Source organism: Phascolarctos cinereus, unplaced genomic scaffold, assembly GCF_003287225.1.
Source record: "Phascolarctos cinereus isolate Bilbo 61053 unplaced genomic scaffold, phaCin_HiC Scaffold_4;HRSCAF=312, whole genome shotgun sequence".
NCBI classification, from domain to species: domain Eukaryota; kingdom Metazoa; phylum Chordata; class Mammalia; order Diprotodontia; family Phascolarctidae; genus Phascolarctos; species Phascolarctos cinereus.
In genome coordinates, this window is record NW_027555847.1 from 517180425 (window position 1) to 517202236 (window position 21812).

Genomic DNA, 21812 nt, shown 5'->3' on the forward strand with positions numbered 1-21812 from the left:
TAGGTTGTGCAGTGAATAGAGTTCAGGGCCTGAAGACTCATTTTCCTGAGTTCAAATCTGCCTTCAGGCACTCACTTATTAGCTATGTGACCTTGGATAAGTCACATAATCCTTTGCCTCAGCTTTCTCATCTATATAATGAGTTGGAGAAAGGAAATGGCAAACCACGCAAGTATCTTTGTCAAGAAAATCCCAAATGAGGTCAGGAAGAATTAGACTTGACTGAACAACAACAACAACAACAAAGTATAAGAAAACTGAAAATGGACCAGTTGTGAAGGGCTTTAGAAAATCAAACCAAAAATTTTATATTTGATTCTGAAGCTAACACAGAGTCACTGTAGTTAATAAAATAGGGGAGAGAGGTGACATTGTTAAACCTGAGTTTTAGTAAGAGCATCTGGGCAGCTGAATAGAGGATGGACTGGAGCTGAAAGATTTGAGTCAGGGAGACCTGCAATAATAGCTATTCTTCGAACTTTACTTGCTATCTCTAGCCTTAGTACATTCTCACAGGCTAACCTCCTAGCTTGAAATGTCCTCCCTCCTCATCTCCAAGATATAGGAGACACTCTGTTTTCCAGAGCTAAGGCCCAGCAGGCAAGCTGTGCCCTGAGATTGGCATAACAACAATTCTTTACATTCACCCTCTGGATGATCTTAGCCACAGCAAAATCCCAGATTTGTTTCTGTTCATGAAGTTCTGCTATGAATCAAAGTTGTCTCAGTGAGCTGTAGCCCACTAAGTATTGAGAACTCCCCACACTAAAGCAGCTTCCCCCTTACTAGGGGGCAGGGCTCTGGTTCATGTGTCCTTCCTTGCAAGCCATTTCCTTCACTTTGAAATGAAACTTCTGTTTGATTCCTGACTCCCTTGTCTCTAGCCTGCTCCAGCTACCCAACAGATTCATCTGGTTGACACCACTTTTTGGAATCCTTATTTTCCTTTAACACTTGGTTAAAGGACCACTGACTCTGTGAAGCATTTCCAGTGTCTTACACACAGTGAGAACTTAATAAATATTCACTCTGTGTACAACAAATAAATGTGGACACAAATTCACTTTTCCAATGTCTAACTCAAGTTTCAGTTGGGAGGCCACAGAAACCAAATATGGGAGATAGACTGAGAAAATAAAGACGACAAGAGAAAACAAGCCTCAGTAGAATGATACTGTGGGAAAAACCAAAGAGTTGGAGGCCAGAGAAAAAAAATTTCAGAATCTTAGATGTTGGAGGTAGACTAATTCTAAGCCATGGTAGATTCAAGGTTTGGCCACATCAGTGACTGAAATAAAGGAAAAGTGGCATGGTCCAAAGCAAAGAGTACTGGCTCTCAAGTCAGAGGACATGTATTCAAGTTCCAACTCCAATGCTTACCATTGGGTGATTTGGGACAAGTTTCTTACCCTCTTTGCTACTGAGATTTCTCATCTGTAAAATGAGAGGGTTGGTTGAAATATATAGTCTCTGAGTTTCCTACAGCTCTAAATCTATTATTCTATGGTATGCAGAGATATGTTTGATATTTTTCCCATGCCTGACATATGGAAAGTGCTTAATAACCACTTATTGATTGTTAAAATGAATGTTGAATGAGGTCAAATAACTATTAGGCCAGGGTATTAAAAAGGTCATCAACAAAGAAAAGTTATTTTGGACAAGAGAGGATGGGATAGAAAGATGAAAGGTCCTTGGGAGTTAGTAGAAAAAGAGGGAAAGAATGAGAAAAGAGTGTCGTGTCATGGATTTCAAAGAAAAAGAGGTCACTTACTGTTGCTGGAAGAACTGGAAGGATGGAAATGGAAGGATGGTAGATGACAGCAGTAGAGAGAAGGGGAAAACATGTGCTAACTATTGTTTTTGGCACTATGAATTAAGAACAGCAATAGAAGGAATGATCATCACAGAAGGGGATTGCAAAGAGAGGTGACATTTTTAGAAAAAGCCAAGCTTCAGTTAAAAATTTCAGAGGTAGAAGGAATATATGTGGAAGAAATTAAAAATATGGAAAAACATTGGCACATCTAGGGGTACAGTAGAAAAACAAAGAAGGAAACAAGCACTTGTTAAGTACCTATCTCATGCAAGACACTGTGTTAAGTGCTTTACAAATATCTCACAACAACCTTGGGAGGTATATGCTATTATAATCTTCATTTTAAAGATGAGGAAACTAGGGAAGATTGAAGTTAAGTGACTTCCCTAGGTTCACATAGACAGTAAGTGTCTGAGGCTAAATTTGAAATCAGGTCTTCCTGACTTCAGAGCCCAGTACTTTATCCATTATACCACCTAGTTGCCTTCAGGGTAATAAAAAGAAGAATAAGGATGGAATGGAGAGATAGAATTAAGTTGGAGAATAATGGATGAATGCTTAGGGATAAGCAACTGAGCATAGGATGAAGTTTATATCTAAGATGATAATCCAGGATAATAAAAATTAAAAAAAAATAAACTAAAAAGTTAGGAGGTAAGCTGGAGGAAATATTCAGCAGGAGAGAGATGATACTACACAAGCAGAATTACCTAAAAGAGGTTAGAAACTTGGGGAGACAAGAGTATTGGAAATAATTCCTGTTGGGGAAGATTTTGGAGGGGCAAACTCATACTCATTCTTACTCATCACCACCCAGACACCAACTCTATTTGTCTGGATGGCCGATTCATCTGAAAGCCTTATTAAACCAAATATTCTTTTCATTCTTTCAGATATGGCCAAGAAACAAGGAATATAGTTTAGATTAGTAAATACTGTCTATGTAAGACCCCAAATTACTCCCTAGAGGCTATTCTCCCCAGTTAAAACATTGAACTTATCCAAATCATCTGAGAAAAGACTGGTTCTAGTCAAACACATATTAGAAATCTTTATAGCAGATAACATTCCACAGAGGATTAAAATTCTGTCATTATTCTAGCAGTTCATCCCTCATATCCCTAGAGAAAGGCTGCATCAGAGCTATACTGGCAATGCTCACATCTTAGTCATGTCAAGGTCATTTTATCTCTATACATGTGAACTCACTGGCCTGGGGACAAATGATGTGTGCCCTTTGTACAGAAAGTCCCTTCTGCGTCTCGTGTGGCCAAGTCATTTGGCCAAATTTCTTGTTAACTACTGTGGGAAGATGAAATGTTACTGCCTCAATAACTGGCTATAAAAGGTTCCAAACTCACTGTATTAAAAACACTAAGAACTTGAGCATTGGTGTTTGCATAGCTATAATTGATTTTCCATGTGTTGCCAGAGTGATTGGCATCTCCAAAAGATGGGTGTCTAATACAGATACCAAATTTTTATATTTCTTAGGAGGTGAGCCTTCATATTTAGTTTTTATTCTATCCAAGCATCAACAATGTGTCAATGAGCCACATTTCTTTACAATCCAACTGATTTTTGAAATGCTGATGTCAACACCCACTAGAATGATAATTCTCAGAGAAGGGGTCATCAGTGTGTGATATGGCTATGTTGAAAGGAAGATTATTTTATTAATAGCAGAGGAAGATCTTTTAGATAAAGAATTATACTGGCCCTTAAAAAGGGAATAAATTTCTGAACCAAAGCTAGTGACCATCCTTTGCAGCAAGGATTTTATAATACAGACAGTATGATTTTTTTTTGTAACTACTGAGGGAAACCAAGGAATAAACCACACTTATATAGAGAACCAAGCTAAGAGAAAAATATTTTTGTTTGACAGTTGTGCATGTACTTACTAAACCAGAGTACAAGGCAAACTCATTCAGGACTTTCTCATAGGGCAATAAGATCATATCAAAGAAAAGAACCTTAGGGATCATCTAGTCCAAAACCTTCATTCTATAAGTAACAAAACAGAAGCCTAGAGAAGTTTAGTGGATTTTCCAATAACCCACTGAAAGTAAGTAGCACAGTCAGGATTACAACCTAGGTCTATGAGCACAAGTTAAATGTTAGCCAAATTTTAAAAGGAGGAAAGAAAGAAAAGAAAAGAAAAGAAAAGAAAAGAAAAGAAAAGAAAAGAAAAGAAAAGAAAAGAAAAGAAAAGAAAAGAAAAGAAAAGAAAAGAAAAGAAAAGAAAAGAAAAGAAAAGAAAAGAAAAAAGAAAGGAAAAGAAAAGAAAAGAAAAGGCAAGGCAAGCAAAGCAAAGCAAAGCAAAGCAAAGCAAAGAAAAGAAAAGAAAAGAAAAGAAAACATATCTACACACATATGCATGTGGGACTTTAGTATTGATCCAAAGTCAAGCAATTAAAGTCATGTGAAAATGAGATCTAATGGTGTTTTAGTTTTTTAATAGTAAATTGGCTCTCTTTTACAAAATATTTCATCAAAACATCTGTCTCATGCGTTCACTATACATGGAGGTGGTTTCCAGACACTTTACCTTCGAATTGGTAAATAAGAGGCAGAAACTGGTCATGTTCCTACCAAGTTGTTTGATTACCATGCTCTCTTCATACAAGTGAATGACAGAGAAAGGAGAAAAATATTTTGATAGAAACTGCACCATCTAATTTAAATGTTTGCCTCAAATAGACATTTAACAAAATCAATGCAACTCAGCAAAAAAATTATTAAGCACTTAGTGTATTCAGGGTGTAAAGTGAAGTGCTGGGAAAACAACAATGTAGTGACAACGTCTCTGCACACTTGAAAAGGTTCAATAAATATACAAACAAAAGTTCACCCCAAGTAAGAATGCGATAAATCCACAGAAGAGCTTAAGTAGAGTGATGAGAGATGCACAGAGATGATGATTACTTACACGTGTCCCAATAGTAAGGTAAAAAATAAAGTTCTTAATCATTCAAAATACATTTTCTCCTGCTTTCATTTCTTCTAATATTCCTTCATAGTATAATTGAATACAAAGTTTCTTTAAAATGTATGTATATACACACATGTATGTATGTGGGTGTATATATATACACATGTTCATGGACAAGACAGGAGAAATCAAGGATTAGAAGAATGCCTGAAATTTACACCAAAAGGACCCTGAGTTCCTGTATATATCCATTGCTTATATAGTCTTGCTTTCTCCCACCTCCACCAGGGGCTTTCTTGTTATGTAAAATGGTAGCCAAGTACTACAATTTTACCCACTTTTAATACACTCACCACTCTGTATAGGTGTGGTTTTTGCTAATGCAGTCATGCATATTCATTGGTAAATGTTGACTTAGAATTCTGTGTTATGGTGAGGTCTGCCTTGCAGTAGACAATACATAAGCATGAATTTCTGGAGTCTAAACATTTTTCTTATGAAATATAAAAAAACCCCAAACATACCATCTTCCTTCCCCTTTACAAATATAACTCCAAAAAGTCCAGCCTTCATTTTATCAATGATGTGTTCATGGACCTATAAAAAGCCTTTCAAAACAGAGCTATTTGATAAATATTTGATGAGTAACATATGGCTGAGTGACATAATTAGTTACTGCGATTCAAAGACAAAAATACATTTAAATCAGCACCTTGTTACAGTCTGTCTTTAGCTCAGTTTGCACACATGGGGAAAGAATTGCTTGCTTAATAGTTTCTTTTTCAAAAATCCAAAGAGCACAATCTATCTACCAATAGCCATACCATCAAATAAGCCTGCTAACGAACAAGACTGGCTATGAATAATTAATTCTAACTTGGGGCATAGAGTGCTTACCAGTAACCAGTCACATAAGGAAATGCCTACAAGGTGTTGAAGCATCAAAAATGGCACAGAAGCCATTTTTCAGCTACAAGAGGATACTCGGTAGGGCTTTACTTGTCTATAGCTACTTCACTATAACCCACTTCCCCTTCCTTCTCTTCTTTTAACTCTCTTAGTGACCTCACTGAACTCTTTGTAATTTCCATTATATCACAAAGCATTTATGTATTATTTAGATCATTTATATAATTATGCAATGCAAAGATAGCAAAAGAAACATCTGAGGATTATAAGTCCCATGGAAAGATGAGCAGCATATATGTTTCTCTAACTAAAATCCATCAACTAAAATCCATTAATTCTTCAAAGGTGGCTTATTGAAGAAATTGCTAGGGAAAGCTGATAAGGAGTTCTTTAGATAAGAACCATCTAAAACAAGAATCCAAAGCCTTGTGTCCAAGGTGGAATGGCCAGAGTTAGAATGCCCCTCACACCTTCAACCCTGCCTCATCAGCAATTCTTATGTATCTCTTATTCTATACCAGGTACCCACCTCCCAAGGTTCTCCACCCTCAGTCACATTTGTCTGCTAAAGAGGTCATCCAGTAATTTGTGCTAAAATGTTAAATAATAATATTTTCTTTTGTTTGATAACTTTGAAGAACTTAAATAATATTTTTGGCTGTCTATGTAGGTGTTCTTTCCCCTTTTAGACTATAAACTCATTGAGACGAGGGAATAATTTATTCAAACTTTGAGAATCATTATCAAACTATACTAAGTGTTTACCATATTCCAGGCATTGTGTTAAGGACCAGTAATTAAAAGAAAAGTAAAAACAGGGTTACTTCCCTCAAGTTTCTCACATTCTGATGGAGGAGACAACATATAAATAATTATGAACATAAAAATGTTTTAAAGAATATAAATGGAAGGTAATCTCAGACGGATTCAGAAAAGCCTCTACAGAACATAAGATTTAAGCTGATTATTGAAGGAAGTGAGGGAAGCAAGTCAATAAAAGTGAGAAAGAAGAGAATTCCAGGCATAGGGAACAGTAAATGAGAATGAGTGATAGAGAGATGGAGTGTCCTGGGTGAGAAATAGCAAATAAGTCATGAGAGCCACAGGGTGGCTAGCTGGTGCAATGGAGAGAGAGCTGGACTTGAAGTCAGGAAGAATCATCCTCCTCAATTCAAATCTAGCCTCAGACACTTACTAGCTGTGTGATCTTGGGCAAGTCACTTCACCCTGTTTGCCTCAGTTTCCTCATTCATAAAATAAGCTGAAGAATAGGATGACAAACCAATCCAGTATCTCTGCCAGGAAAACTCCAAGTGGGGTCACAAAGAGTGGAACACAACTAAAAAATGATTGAACAGAAGTGCCACATCTTAGAGTATGTAGAGGGGAGGAAAGTGTTAGAAAACTGGAAAAGAAAGAGAGTTCTTTTAAAGGTCAAAATGAGGGTTTTATATAAATTTTACCATTTTCCCTGACCCAGCACCAATCCTAGAATAGTGCATTGTACACAGAAGGTGCTTAAAATATTTATTGTATTATAATTTACCAGCAATCATCAAATACCTACCTCCACAGTACTGGAGTGATTAAAGACTCAGTGTTCCAAATCAATGGTCAGTGAGCATCCACCTCAATGTCCTCAGTAAAACACTGTGCATAGATACCAGTTATTAATGTTGTCATTTTCATTGTTATTACCTTCCAGTTAGGGGTAAGGCAGGGAACAGAGATTGGATCTCTAGACTCAATGTTATCTTTACTGCATCATGAAAAGCTGACATTAGGTTAAGGAAGAAAAAAAGAAAGGGTTACACACATGTCCTGTCTATAAACTTAAAATGGTTGATTTACTGAGGAGTAAACCTAGTCCATCTTGTGATATTTCAGCCATAAAAATATACAAAGGTGGGGCTGCTTCAAAACTTAAAATATTGACCCAGAGTATACAAATCCTTCGCAGGCTCCTAGAGTGATATAAAATAACAAATAAAAACAAAGCAAAATCAAAGAATGTCTGGCCCAGAACCATGGAGTAATGGAAAAAAGCATTGAATTTAGCATCATAGGACTTGAGTACAAAGCCCACCTATGCTAATTACTACCCTGTGATATTGGGCAAATCACTTTATCTAACTCTAGTTTTCTTATTTGTAGAATCAGAGGTTTGGGCCAGATGATGTCTAAAATCCTTTTCAGCTCGTGCTCCAATGAAAGTTTAAGTAGGATCCAAAGAAAAGCCAATCATTTGTTTTCTGAAAGAATGCATGAAGCAGCACCCCAATAGAAGAAGAGTAACTACTACAGCAGCTACCTCAATGACTAGCAATGACAGTTGCCTCATCATGGAGCTGTCAGATGGCCAGAGCAAAAGAATTCACCCAGTTGGATCAATGGAGAGCCTTTGAATAAAAACAATGAAGTCTAGTTATGGTCTTGGCTTATACCTAGCCACCTGACTGTTTGCCATTTACAACCATTTCTTTGATTATATAATGATATCAACTAATTATCCCTCAGATGGAGAACTGTGTTTATTGATGTTTCCTCTGTCCTTTTGACTGTGGTACCTATTTAACTAAAATAAGGGGAAATATTTTTAAAAAAGCAATTATGGAGAGATACTATATGGTGACTACTACTTAGTTACTACTAAAAAAACTAAACAAACAGAAACATGGAGTGACTACTTCTGTAACTATCTAAAAAGAGTGAACAATTCTAACTTTAAATAACTGCAATAAAAACATTCTTTAAAAACTTTTCTAAAGCAAGAAACAGGAACCCATTAGCTTCTCATTGGAATCCTTTTACCTATAGACTGATATTTATAATTATGCACATATCTTGTAATTTCCTCAATGATGCACTAGGCTTTTGCCTCTAGTTTAATGATGTCATTATAAAACACACACAAACACAAAAATCATAATATAAAGACCAAGCAAGTATTTTAACAAAAAACAGACACAGGTTGTTTTAAATGTTAAACACTATTTTCTTTTTTATGTCTAAACACTGAATCCAACAAATATTTACCAAGTGTCTACTGCACATACACAAGGGCTGACCCCCTCTGAATTTTTCTGTAGACAAAACTTAAATTAATTTTTCTCTTCACTCTGGGCCTTCAGTGACTCATAAGACAATTTTTACCCAGTTACTCCTGGGTAAAAATAAAAATTGAGTTCTGTATGTTCTAGGGAAAAAATATGCACTTCACAAATGGAAGATATATTAATTTTCTATTTAATTTTTGACATATTCCACAGATGTTTCATCGACCAATGTTGGACAGTTTACTATCTCTTTCTATACTTTTATCTTCCAGGGCAACTTTGGCATATAATTAAAAAGCTTACTTGTCCACAAGGTCACAATTATTACCAAAGTTTTATAATTAATTAAAGTTCATAATTATCACTAGTTCATAATTATCACCAAAGCACCCTCAAATCCCTTGCCTCATACCAACTCCCAGTTACAATTGCCCCCAACCAGATGCTGTATGATCTTCCCTATAACCACAAAATCTTAAAATTGAAAATTTAGCCTCATAAACTATAAGGTTCAGCCCATGCTTAACTAAAAATAAGGAGTGGCATATAAAATTAATTCCCCTTTTATAGAAACATGTAAAAATATTTTAGAAAAATTGTTGCTACTACTGCTCCTGAAACTGAGATAAAGTTTAGTAGAGATAGATAAGAAGCCAAGAGGACCCACAAATTCTATTCATGGAGTGTTTGTGTTTAGGGTAAGGAAAAGGAGATACAAGAAATCATTCCTTTTGAAAAATTCTAAAGCAAAGTCTAAGGTAGTTGACAATTTGGTAAAAATGTATGGTTCTGTTGTGATCACTTTTATGCTGAATAGGAAACATAGAGCCAAGAATACTGATAGAGACCTATTGAATGAGTCCAAGGAAACATTACATAAGCATGATTAATCATGGAGGCACAAAAGGGAATCTTGACTCTCTATTGATGTCTTAATTTGTCCAAGTCTGATATTAGGAGTAATAAGAGTCAGTTCTGTGTTTGACCATAATGTGACTAAGGAATGCATAGAGATAAATTCCATAGTGGTAAACCTTATGCAGACATTCATAAGGAAATAATAAACTTTCAAAACCCATGGCTAATCTTAAGCCCAGTCAAAAAGTTTCAATATAATTAATTGGGGGGAGGGTTGCTGATAGAATCTATTAGTAGTTGTAGGGTTCTTTTTCATGCTCCATGAATTTGCATATTGACTTTCCCACCCAAACAGAATGTGATTCCGAACAGCATTGTATAATATGCTACCTTGTTTACATCACTCTTTATAGATGAAAGGTTGTCTGATTTGAGAAGTTAATATTTCATTAATACAAAATACTTCAGCCAACAGGAGTTGATTATGCCTTAGTTAATAAATTTAATGTAGTACAGTCTCACTCGTAACCATTAAAAAAAAACAGCAAGAAGAAATTCATTTTCCTTTCTGTAGCCCTGCAAATTTAAAGAAAGAAAGTCTAGAGCTGCATGTTAAAACATTGAACATTTTTTAACAATTGTCTAAATTTCCTTAATGGCTCACTCAGAATGACCCCAGTAAGGCAGAGAGAAAATTACATGGACTTTTATTCTAGGAATTTCTATCTCAGGAGATGGTTGCATTTCATAAACTATCACAGTGGATTGGTAAGCTGGGATTTAAGGCCTTGGCTCTAGGATGTGATAAGCCTAGAGGGGTGTCAAGAAAGGTTACCAGGACCCCAGAACGCAAACCTAATAAGTCTATCCTGGCTCAACATTGGAAACACATGCAAAGCCCAGGGACAATTTCAATATGATCTTATCCAAATGTTACCCCTCCCCATCCTTTTTCTTTTTCATCTACAATCCTATATACCTATGGTTTTTTTCTTTTACTTCACCACTTTGATGTTTCACATCCCTGTTCAAGACCAACCTTTTATATGGTCCAATTACATCTGGAATAATAATAGAACTTATATGGCACTTTAAGATTTTCAAGGCATTTTGCATATATTATCCTATTTGATTCTTGCAACAATCAAATGAGATAGGTGCTATTGTCACCCTTATTTACAGATAAAGAAACTGAGGTTGAGAGAGGTTAGGTGATTTGGCTGGGTCACCCAGTTAGTAAGGCAGAACTTGAGATCAGTTCAGTGAGTCAGTCAACTAGCTTTATTAAATCAAAATCCAACTGACATGCATCTAGTTTCCCCTTTTGTATATAGTCCTATGATGCCACATTTTCTGAGCAACACTCTAACTGTAGGCATCCCTCAGAGTTCTGTCCTGGGTCCACTTCTCTTCTCCCTCTCTATTGCTTCATTTGGTGATGTCATCAGCTCCCAAGAATTTAATTACCACTTCTATACTGATGATTTTCAAAGCTACTTATCCTGCACTAACCTCTCTACAGACCTCTAATCTTGCATATCCAACTGACTTTCAGACATGCTATACTAGCTGTCAAGTAGACATTTTAAACTCAATATGTCCAAAAAGGAACTCATTCTCTTTCCCTCTAAACCCTCATTACCTTCCCTATTACTGCAGAGGACAACACCATCCTCCCAGTAACTTAAGTTCACAACCTAGCACTCATCCTGGATTCCTCAATATCTTTCACCAACACCCTCACCTACAATATCCAATGTGTTGCCAAGGCCTGTAAATTTCACCTTTGGAACACTGGTTGAATACACACCCTTCTCTCTAATGACATTACCATCATTCAAATATAAGCCCTCATCACCTAACACCTGGACTACTGCAATAGTTTGCCAGTGGGTCTGCCTGACTCAAGTCTCTTCCCCACTCTAAACCATCCTCCACTGAGCCACTACTAAAGTGATTTCCCTAAAACAAACAACTGATCATCACACACACACACACACACACACACACACACATACACACACACAAACACACACTCAATAAATTCCAATGGCCTTCTATTGCCTCCAGGAACAAATACAAAATGCTCTGTTTAGCATTCAAAACTCTTCATAACCAATCCCCTTCCTGTCTTTCAAGTCTTCTTACACTTTGCTCCTGGACACACTTTTCAATCCAGTGACACCAGCCTCCTGGCTATTCCATGAACAAGACACTCCATTTGTCAGCTCTGGACATTTGTCAGCTAACTGTCCCCCATGACTGGAACCTTCTTTCTCCTCAACTCTTCCTATTGATCAACCTGGTATCCTTAAAGTCTCGACTAAAATCCCACTTTCTATAGGAAGCCTTCTCTCCATTAATGATTTCCTATTTATCCTGTATATACATTGTTTCATATATATTTGCATGCATGTTGTCTCCCCCATTAGATTGTATTGTCCTCGAGGAGAGGGGCTGTCTCTTTTTGTATCCCCAGCATTTAGAATAGTGCCTGGTACATAGCATGTGCTTAATAAATGCTTAACAAAATTGAATTAAACACTGACACTTCAGACACAGAAAGGGAACCCAGAAAGTGCTATTGAATGGTGGAAAGAGCGTTGTGTGTAGATTCAAAGGACCTGAATTCGGCTGCTATAAGTTCTATGACCTTGAATGATATGTCACTTAACTTTGAGCCTCAGTTTCTTTGTTTGTAAAATGTATGTACTATGTTATAAGACTGTGGTGAAGATAAAATGAATATTATATATGAAACATAAAATAGCATGATATAGTGATTAGACAGATGACCTCAAACTAGGAACCTAGTCAAGTCCCATCTCAGCAACACATACATCCATACACAGCACTTGCCCAAGGTCATGCAAATACATACATACATACATATGTACATACATACATACATATACAAATGCATGTATATTAGGCAAGTCACTCAGTTCTCTAGACAATTCTCTAAGAATATAAGTTGCACAACATCAAGAGGAAGACTTCATGGAAATCAGAACAGCTGAGTTCTAAGCCCCTTCTCTGATACAAATTTACTGTTTAACTTTAAACAATGACAAGTTCACATTTGTTAAGTGTTTTAAGGTTTCCACAGCATTTTCTTTCTAACAGTCCTGTGAGGTTGGTCATAACGCAATTATTATCTTCATTTTAAAGAAAACTGGCTTGAGGAATATGATGGGTACTGTCTGAAATCGCTGGCAATACAACCATTTGAGCTTCCAAGTGTACCAGTTTATTAAGCAATGCATGACAAATACATAACAAATTGGGATCAGGGCTCCTCAGCTTGGCACTGGATCCTGAATACAGGGGAGATAGGTTTTAGTGCATTAAAAACAAACAACTAACAGGATATGAACCAGGATACAGGATTAGATAATGTAATTTCTAATTGAGGGGAAGATTAGGGGCTTTCCAAGTTGGAAGGGGGATAAGTGAGTTTCAAGAGTTGAGATGGGGGAGAGTGAACTGATACAATCCCCTGAAATCAGAAAAAAAAGAAGTATCCCACTCCTCCCCAAGTGTCTGTATTCAACCAAAGGAACAAGGAAACAGTAAATTGATTGACCAGTTGGGGCCAGTTTTCAGAAAAGGCATATGGGCCGTTTAATTGTGAGAAGACTTCTTGCATCAGTCTTCCTATCTGCCTGGGTTTCTGGTCAACATAACCTAGGTCCTGAGCTTCTATAAGCAACAGGTAGAGGTGGTCCAGCTTCCTAGCCAGGGCTAGGTTCAAACAATATAATAAGTTTTCTCACAATTCTCATAATTGAATAAAGTTGTCTCACAAGACAGAAATTGGGTTACACCCAAGGGAATGGAGCTAGAGCCAGAATTGAATCACAAGAGGGATTCAGTGTAGTTCACTCAGTTCCCACAATTCTCTCAGGAGATGAGCTGATTCTTCTATGATTCCATATAGTTAACAATCATCAGTGCCAGGATTCAAATTCAGATCCTCTGATTCTGAGAGGAATGGTTGTTCTACCATATCAAACTGTAAGTCACAGAACCTTCCATACCTCAATTTGACCATCTATAAAATAAGAATGTTAGGCTAGATAAATGCCAAGGTCTCTTTCAACTCTGAGTATGGATGATAATACAACTAGCCAAGAGTAAATCTGGCCACTGCAAAAAGGCAGTGAGTTTATTGTCACCACAGATATTTCATCAGAAGTCTCGTATTGATCCAATAGGGCTGTTGAAGGAGGAATTTCTGAATCAAGTGGAAAGTTATATATCTCTAATTTCTCACCTCTAGTATTCTATGACCATGCGTTTCAATCCATACTTTTTGGCTATCACACAAATTACAAACACAGAATTTGAAGAGAAAATTCATGCTAAAAATCAATACTAATAATGAAATTCTTACAAGAATCACCCCTCTGACCTGTATGGGAAAAGGAGAACCCAAAGTATGGTCTACTAAAATATTCAACAGAAGCACAGACAACTGTCTGCTCCCAGGAAATACAATGGCTTAACATGTTTGGCTTTTGAGCTCTTCCATGGTACATGAAAATACTACTGATTCCAGGCACAAAAGATAAATTTAACTCGAAGGCCACTTTGTATCCATTCAGACTCAATGTCACTCTCAGATTCTATGGTAAAGTATATTCTCCCAGGTCTTTCCATCTCTTCTCTTGTTAGGCTATGTGATTAGCATGTACACAAAATAAAAATTGTAATTGTCTATTATTCACCAGTAGTAATTTACCGTGAGGAATAATATTGTAAATGTTAAAATGACATTACATGTAGTAGTTTTTCCATTTCTCTTTCTTTTTTCTTTCTTTGTTTCTTCCTTTCTTCGTTTCTCCCTTTTTCTTTCTTCCTTCCTTCCCTCCTTCCTTCCTTTCTTTCTCTTTCTTTCTTCCTCCCTCCCTTCCTTCCTTCCTTTCTCTCTTTTTTATTTCCTTCCTTCTTCCTCTTTATCATCCTTTTCCTCTCTTTATCCTTCTCCACCTCCTCTTTCTTCTCCCTCCTCCTCCTACTCCATGCTTCCCCAAATGCATTGGATATTTAACTCCTTCAGGGCAGTAGGATAATTCTTAGTAAATGTCTGTTTTACACTGCACTGACTCACCCCCCAAAAATCGTATCAGGCCCTGACACAAAACCAGTGCAATGCTTCAAAATATCACCTTTAAAACCTCCTTAGAGGGGCTGCTAGGTGGCACAGTGATTAGAGCACCATCCCTGGATTCAGGAGGACCTGAATTCAAGTTTGGCCTCAGACACATAACACTTACTAGCAGTGTGACCCTGGGCAAGTCACTTAACCCCATTGCCTAGCCAAAAAGAAACAGACAAAAAAAAAACCTCCTTAGAATTCAGTCTAATTTCTAAAATCTATCAAAAGGTAAAATACCCCGAAGTATAGCTTTCAAATATCTTTGTTCAGAATCCCCCCGTCTAGATGTTTAAAAAAACAGTGCTTGAATTAATTGTCAATCTCTCTATCTTGGCCCTGAAAAGGCAGGAAAAAGTAAAAACAACATGGTGTCAGAATACAAGTGTGGAAAGGCCATGAATGTTTCCTTTTCTTCCCTCACAGCTGTCACCTTTAGCAATTTTGAGGGCAGCACAGCAAACATCTGTACATTTATTTGCATCTTGTTTTCAAATTGCCCTTGTAATGTTTTGTTATAAAATGGACTGGCAGCTTGACTCTGAGGGTGATTTCCTTACACAGAGATTGGCTTTGATACTTTTGATTTTATTTTGTACTTCTGTTTTTACTGGCGACATAGGATCCTTGTGCACCTGAGCATAAACTTGTGGGCCTGTTAGTGATGGGCTCTTGCCAAAGCATAATAGTAATGGCATTCTGATGGTGGAGGCTGGGAGCAGGGGGCTGCTTAGTTTGATAAAAAGACTGCAGATGGGTATTGTCTCAGTGATATAGGAAAGCACATCTGAAACTGGAGGATGTATATATTTAACTCACTTTAGAATAAAAGAAAAGCAAGAATTCAAAGTTAAAACATTTTTTTTAAATTGAGCCTACATAAAACTATGTTGTTGTTGTTGTTTTTAAAAAGACATACTAGCCAATTGTATTTGTGATCTTTTCCCCTTAGACCATCATGGTTAGGAATAGGAGGGTCTTGTCTTTCTAACTGGTCTTATATTTCAACCAGAGTTTCTGGTCCCCAAACTCCCTGAGATTTCCTGGAAGAAATTGTTATTTATAATTAAAGATGAATGAGCTATACACTCTCTTCCAGACATTAATCAGATCATGAAGCTATGATCCCCTTCTTCTACAAGGGAGGTGGGTAGAGCCCTTCAATCAATATCCCTCTGTTTAAAAGTAAATTGTTGTTTTGCTTCTTTTTTTTCTACCCAAGAAAAGGATCTTTAGATTGGAAAGGACGGGACAAAAGTGATTAGTGAGGAGACAGTAAGACAGTACTAATCTTCAATAAGATCTAGTCACCAAGCTTAGATTCATTATGTCCTGGGGTAAAGAAGTAGTGACTATGATTGCTGAATCACCATCACAGATTTTAGAAAGTACAGAGAGGAGGGTGGCACTGTAGAATGAAAGAAGAGCCACATTTTTAATAGCCCTGACTAATTTCTTGAAAAAATTCTGGAACATATTATCAAAGGGGCATTTAGAAGATGAACCAATAACTAGCATAACCACATTCAGAACAGTTCATGCCAAATTATCCTCAAATTCATTTTTGGACAATGTAACTAGGTAAGGGGTCTGCTTTAGGCAATATACCTAAATTTCAACAAAGAATTTAACAAAATCTCTTATCTATTTGTGAAAATGGTGTAGAGATATAATGCCAGTGGAAGGCTCCAAAACATTTCCTTTAAACCCTTACTAGAATTCAGTCTTATTTCTAAAATATGCTGAAAGATAAAATCCCCTAGCTGGTTAGATCTGAAACTCAAAGAAGGATTATTAATGGGTCAGTGTTAACTTAGGTTCTTTCCCAGGGAATTATCTTTTGTCCTGTATCCTGCTACGTCATCATCAATGATTTGGATTGTCACATATAACATACTTATCTATTGGCAGATAATACAAAAATAAAAGTGATGGTCAATGTTTTGAATGTCAAGAGTCAGTGTCTAAAAAGATCTTGACAGGCTAAAACAGCTAACTAAATCTAATGAGATAAAATTTGAGATGTGGAGGGAGGGAAGCAAAATCCTACACTTGTGTTCAAAAAGTGAACTTCAAGCTCAATATGATCAACTTGTGTGACACAATAGCCAAAAACTCTACCTGAGGCTACATTAAGTGAAGAATTGTATCTAAAACAAGGGTGGTGATAATCCCGCTGTACTTTTCCTTGTTGAGGTCACAAATTCTATTCATTTCTTGGCACCAAATTTTAGAAAAAAAACTTTCATAAATTGTACTGCATGTGGAAAAGCGAGGCCAATTGAGATTGGAGACCATAACATATAATGATCTATTCAAGGAACTGGGGTTCTTCAAAGTGGAAAACATATGATTGGGGGAGTGTGAATGACAGCTATCTTCAAGTTTTCAAAGGGCTGCCATATGGAGCAGAGATTGAATTTGTTCTGGTTGGCTCTGGACAGCAGAACTGAGTGATGCAAAAAAGTTGAGGCTAGATAAAAGGGGGGGGGAAGTCTGAAATCATTATATAAATATTTTTAATTATTTTTATTATTAGCATATCAATTATAATTGATCCAAAAGTGCAAATTATTGCCTTGTAAGGTTGTAGAGTTTTCTGCTCTCTCTTCACTGGAGGTCATTGAGTAAAGGCTGGATAATCACACATTAGGGATATTATAGAGGGAATTCCTATTTAGGCACTGTTTAGACTAGGTAGCCATTGAAGTCCCTTCCATCTCTTAGATACCATGATTCTGTCAATGAGGCTGAGGCTGAGAAATAGTTAGTAGTCTAGTTTGACTGGAACACAGTATGTGAAAAAGAGAGACATGTGAAAAAGGGTTGAAAAATGAAGTCAGAGAGAGAAGATCTTTAAATTCCAGGCTATTTCTTTTTTTTTCCCCTTATGACCAAGAGGGAGCCCACTGGAAGTTTTTGCATAGAGGAGAGACAGTCACAAATTTGTAAGATTATTTTTGACATCTCTGGGAAAGATGACTTGGGGAGGAGAGACCAATTAGGCGGTTATTATCCAGGAAAGGAGTGATGAAGTGATGAATTAGCAGTAATGAGAAGAGCTGGATGTAGAAACTTCAGGAAGGTAGCATCAGCAGGTCTTGGCCACTGACTGGGTGTAGAGAATAAAAGAGATAAAAGAGTCAAAGATAATTGAGATTTTAATCAATGGTGACTGGGAGGGGTGGATGGGAAATGCTATCAGAAGAAGTAGGGAAATCAAGGGGATGCTATTTAGTAAGATGATGTGTTCAGTTTTTGGTAATGTTGAGCTTGCTATAACAGTGATACATCAGATGAAAATGCCCATTACGTAGTTAGAACTCAGGGAACAGACTGAAGTTGGATCATAGATTTGGAGGCTATTGGTATAGAAGTAATAATTGAAGTCATTGGTGTAGATTAAATTTCTAAAAGTGAGTATAGAGAGAGAATAGAAGGGCTGAGAAAAGAGCTTCAAGGGACAGTCTCAGGGGAATGCAAGAAAGACAATGAACCAGCAAAAGACCTCAAAGAAGTAGTTAGACAAGTAAGGTAACTAGGAAAGGACAATGTTTTGGAAGTAAGGGGAAAGAGATTATCCAGGAGGCAGGGGGAATCAACAATGCCAAATGCTATAGACAGGTCAAGAAGGAGAAGGCTGAGAAAAGATTATCAAGTTTGGCCATCTAAAAATTACTTTGGAGAAAGCAGTTTCTATTAATACTAGGGACAGAAGCCAAGTTGCAAGAAGTTGGATGATAAGGAAGTGGAGGCATTGAAAGGAGTTACTCTTTCCAGAATTTTCTCAGTGGGGGAGGAAAAAAGATAAAATAGGACTTTCCCTTGATTCAGTGTTCCTCCCCATAAACAAAACCCAGAGCATTACAGTAAGGACTCTCATATTACTTCCTTAGTTTCCTAGGGAACACGACAATAGAAGCAGAGGGGAGGAAAGAGAGTTAGAGTCAGGAGAAACCTAGGGTTGAATCCTACCTAACACTTACTGGTCGCATAAACATGGGCAAATCACTTAATCGTTATGAGTATCAGGTCCCTCATTTGTAAAATGGGGATAATAATACTGTTAATACTTATACCACAGGGAAGTCATAAGTATTAAATGAAAGAATATATGTAAAACTCTTTGAAAACCTTAATGCATTGAGGTAACATGGCATGGTGTCTTCAGGTGGGGAAGAGAGGGAGGGGAATACATATTTAGTATTTATGCCAGGCACTCTGTGCCACTGTGTACCATGCACTGTGCTAAGCACTTAATTAAAAAAACATTAACTCACTCATCTTCACCAAAAACCTGTGGGATAGGTGCGATTATTATCCCAATCTTACAAGGGAGGAAACTCAGGAAAACAGAAATGTAAATGATGTGTGCAGGTTTACAGTATCTCAGAATGGATTTGAACTCAGACCTCCCTGATACTTGTCTCAGTGCTCAGTGCTCAATCTGCTGTGCCAGCAGCTATTTCAAATTGAACTAAGTGTATTTTTATTACTAATCAGCTGAGGTGTGGCTTACTCAATGTGTTTATCAGATCTGACACTCCTGACTTTTGTTTACAGATTCGAGCTAGCCTTGGAGTCAGTAATGCAAGAGACTCAAGTGTCCTCCCAGACTCTCATCCAACTCTACCTACATATAATGGCTGAGATATTGGGCAAGTCACAACCTCTCAGCATCCCAGGCAACTCCCTAAGACTATGAGCTTCACAGTAGAAGCTGATCTCCAGTAGTAGAGGGAGTTTGTCACTGGGAGTTACCCTATACCAGTGAAATTATAGATCTGTCTGAAATCATTATGTAAATTTCAACTATTATCATCATCATCATCATCATCAGGATGAAATTCCTTTTGCCATGTTAACATACAAGGCAAGGGAACATTTACAAATTAAGCAACAGGATTCCTGACTCTCCCATAATTCCATGGTAAATATGTAAACTAAATTCTAACAAGAACTCCAGGTTATGCATTCATCCAGTTTGCTTAAATCTATCTAGAAAGATATTGACCAATCTACAAAATGTCCATTAGCCCATTATATGTTTTATCAGAACCCCAGAAGTGTCACTGGAGAGTAGTAACTGTAGCTTTCTGTAGAGATGGTGGTAGACCCACACTGGTATGTTTTGGCAGGCTCTCCTTACCATAGAGTCTGTTTCTTTATACTAACCATACAAAGGTCACTATATTTAACTTACATTTTTAGAATAGTCATATTAACTCTATGCTGGTGTGATCTTTGCAAGTGGGGGACAGAGATGCTTCTTCATGTAGTGTAGGTATCATTCATGCAATGATCATTTGTGTAGATTTCCATATTCTCAGCCCAATATACATATTCCCAAATATTATGTATATTCCTGAGTAATATGCATATACCTAACATAGTTGAATCATATTGCTTTAGGTTCTTCTTGCAACAGGAAAATAAGCATAGCATTGACAGTGGCCACTTTTAGAAAGAAAATTTAAAATCAGTGATTACAATGCAAGCTGTTAGTTCAATGCCATCAGCTGAGGGGTGAGGGAGAAGAGAATTCATCATGTGGTGTTTTATGTTATAACTAAGGATATTATTTCTTCTCCAAAATATTTACTCCTTAGGGGACAAATTACTAAAATGATTGTGTCAGCCTGACTTCCTCACAGCTCAAACTTCTGTGGCTCAGTGAAACTAAGAATCGAATAGGTTATCTTTCCTTTTCAGTAAATGATCTTTACAATACCTATCTTCCTTCTGAGATGAGGGAGAGGTAATCTAGATTTTTCACAAATGTAGCTCCCAAGAAATGTCACCACAGTCCAAACTATGCCTTTACTAATTAAATTTTAGAACATGTTCACTGGAAGAAGACAGTATAATACTAAACTGAAATGCAGGTAAGCTGAGGTTCACTCAGGGCACTCAGTAGAATAGCAGCTACTGCCCCAAGTCTCTGACTCTAAGCCTGGTGCATTCTGAGAGTACTACACTCTGATTATGTTCTGGAATCTGTTATCCCCTCTCCAGGACAAGGTTTTCAATTCAATAGGCCAATGTGCCTGCCAGTATTGTCACATAATCAATATCATTTTATTGACAGTGCTTTCAATTATTCTTAACTAGCCAAAGCATTCCCAGCACCATGCCAGGCCTGCTAATAGGAGCATAATAAGGAGATTATATGGTGAGAATGGCCATGTAAGTGACAAACACATGCACCATGAACAAGAGCCATCTGGCACTGCTGATCTCAGCTGTTGGCATGGCTAGCACCCAGTGGGCCCTTAAAGAGCTCTGTGCTCTGCTGAGACATCACCTCTCTCATTGGAGGAAGCCAACGGAAGATTTTGAGCCAGGAATGATCACATGATGTTCATTATTGCCTTCAAGTCACTCTAAGGAAAGGAATTATAGATTATCTTACCTTGCATTGTCGTTCTGGTGGGTTCTGAAAACAGAGGAATGAGCAAGAGGTAGATGAGGTAGACAAATGAAAGCCCATTGTACCGGAAAGCACATGCTACATTTGAAAAGAAGAAAGAGGGAATACCATATTAGTTAAACCATCATAAATAATGGAGAATCCAATAGGATGTGAGGTTAATGGTGCAAGCTATCACCTACTCAAGGTGCATCACTAATTAAATAGTAGTAGCAATGACAAGTATTTGCTGAATTAGGGTTTTATATAGTGAAGAATGTGAAAAAATTGCAACTTGGTATTATTGAAAACATTATGGAATTTCCCCAAAATAGGTTAACCCCATGTCTTCCTACTCAATTCTAAGTCAGTTCGTTTTCACTCTGAATTCCCTTTCCAATAAATGGTTATTCATGGACTAAATAAATGCACTATATAACAATCTGCATTCCCTAATATGGATTTGTTCTTTATCAGATGAGATACTGGTAAGCTCTTAGCACAGTATTTGACACAACACAGTAGATACTTAACAAATGCCTATTCCCTCCCCTATTCCATTTTTCAATCACTTTTTTTCCAGAGAGAGTTGTTGTTATACCATTTTCTTTTCATTGTTGGGGAAATCACCAAGGAAACAACAGTGTTTTGCGTTTTGATAGAATTAG

At 37.1% G+C, this 21812-nt stretch overlaps 1 protein-coding gene across 4 annotated transcripts in view; it reads right to left on the reverse strand.

Moving 5' to 3' along the window:
• PIEZO2 (piezo type mechanosensitive ion channel component 2) overlaps positions 1 to 21812 on the reverse strand; it is a 505350-nt gene that overhangs the window by 400964 nt on the left and 82574 nt on the right. For all 4 annotated transcript variants that reach the window (XM_078153522.1, XM_020985555.2, XM_078153521.1 and 1 more), the window contains exon 2: positions 21148 to 21243. In XM_078153522.1, coding sequence (XP_078009648.1) covers positions 21148 to 21243 — 96 coding nt within the window. The remainder of the gene's footprint in view (positions 1 to 21147; positions 21244 to 21812) is intronic.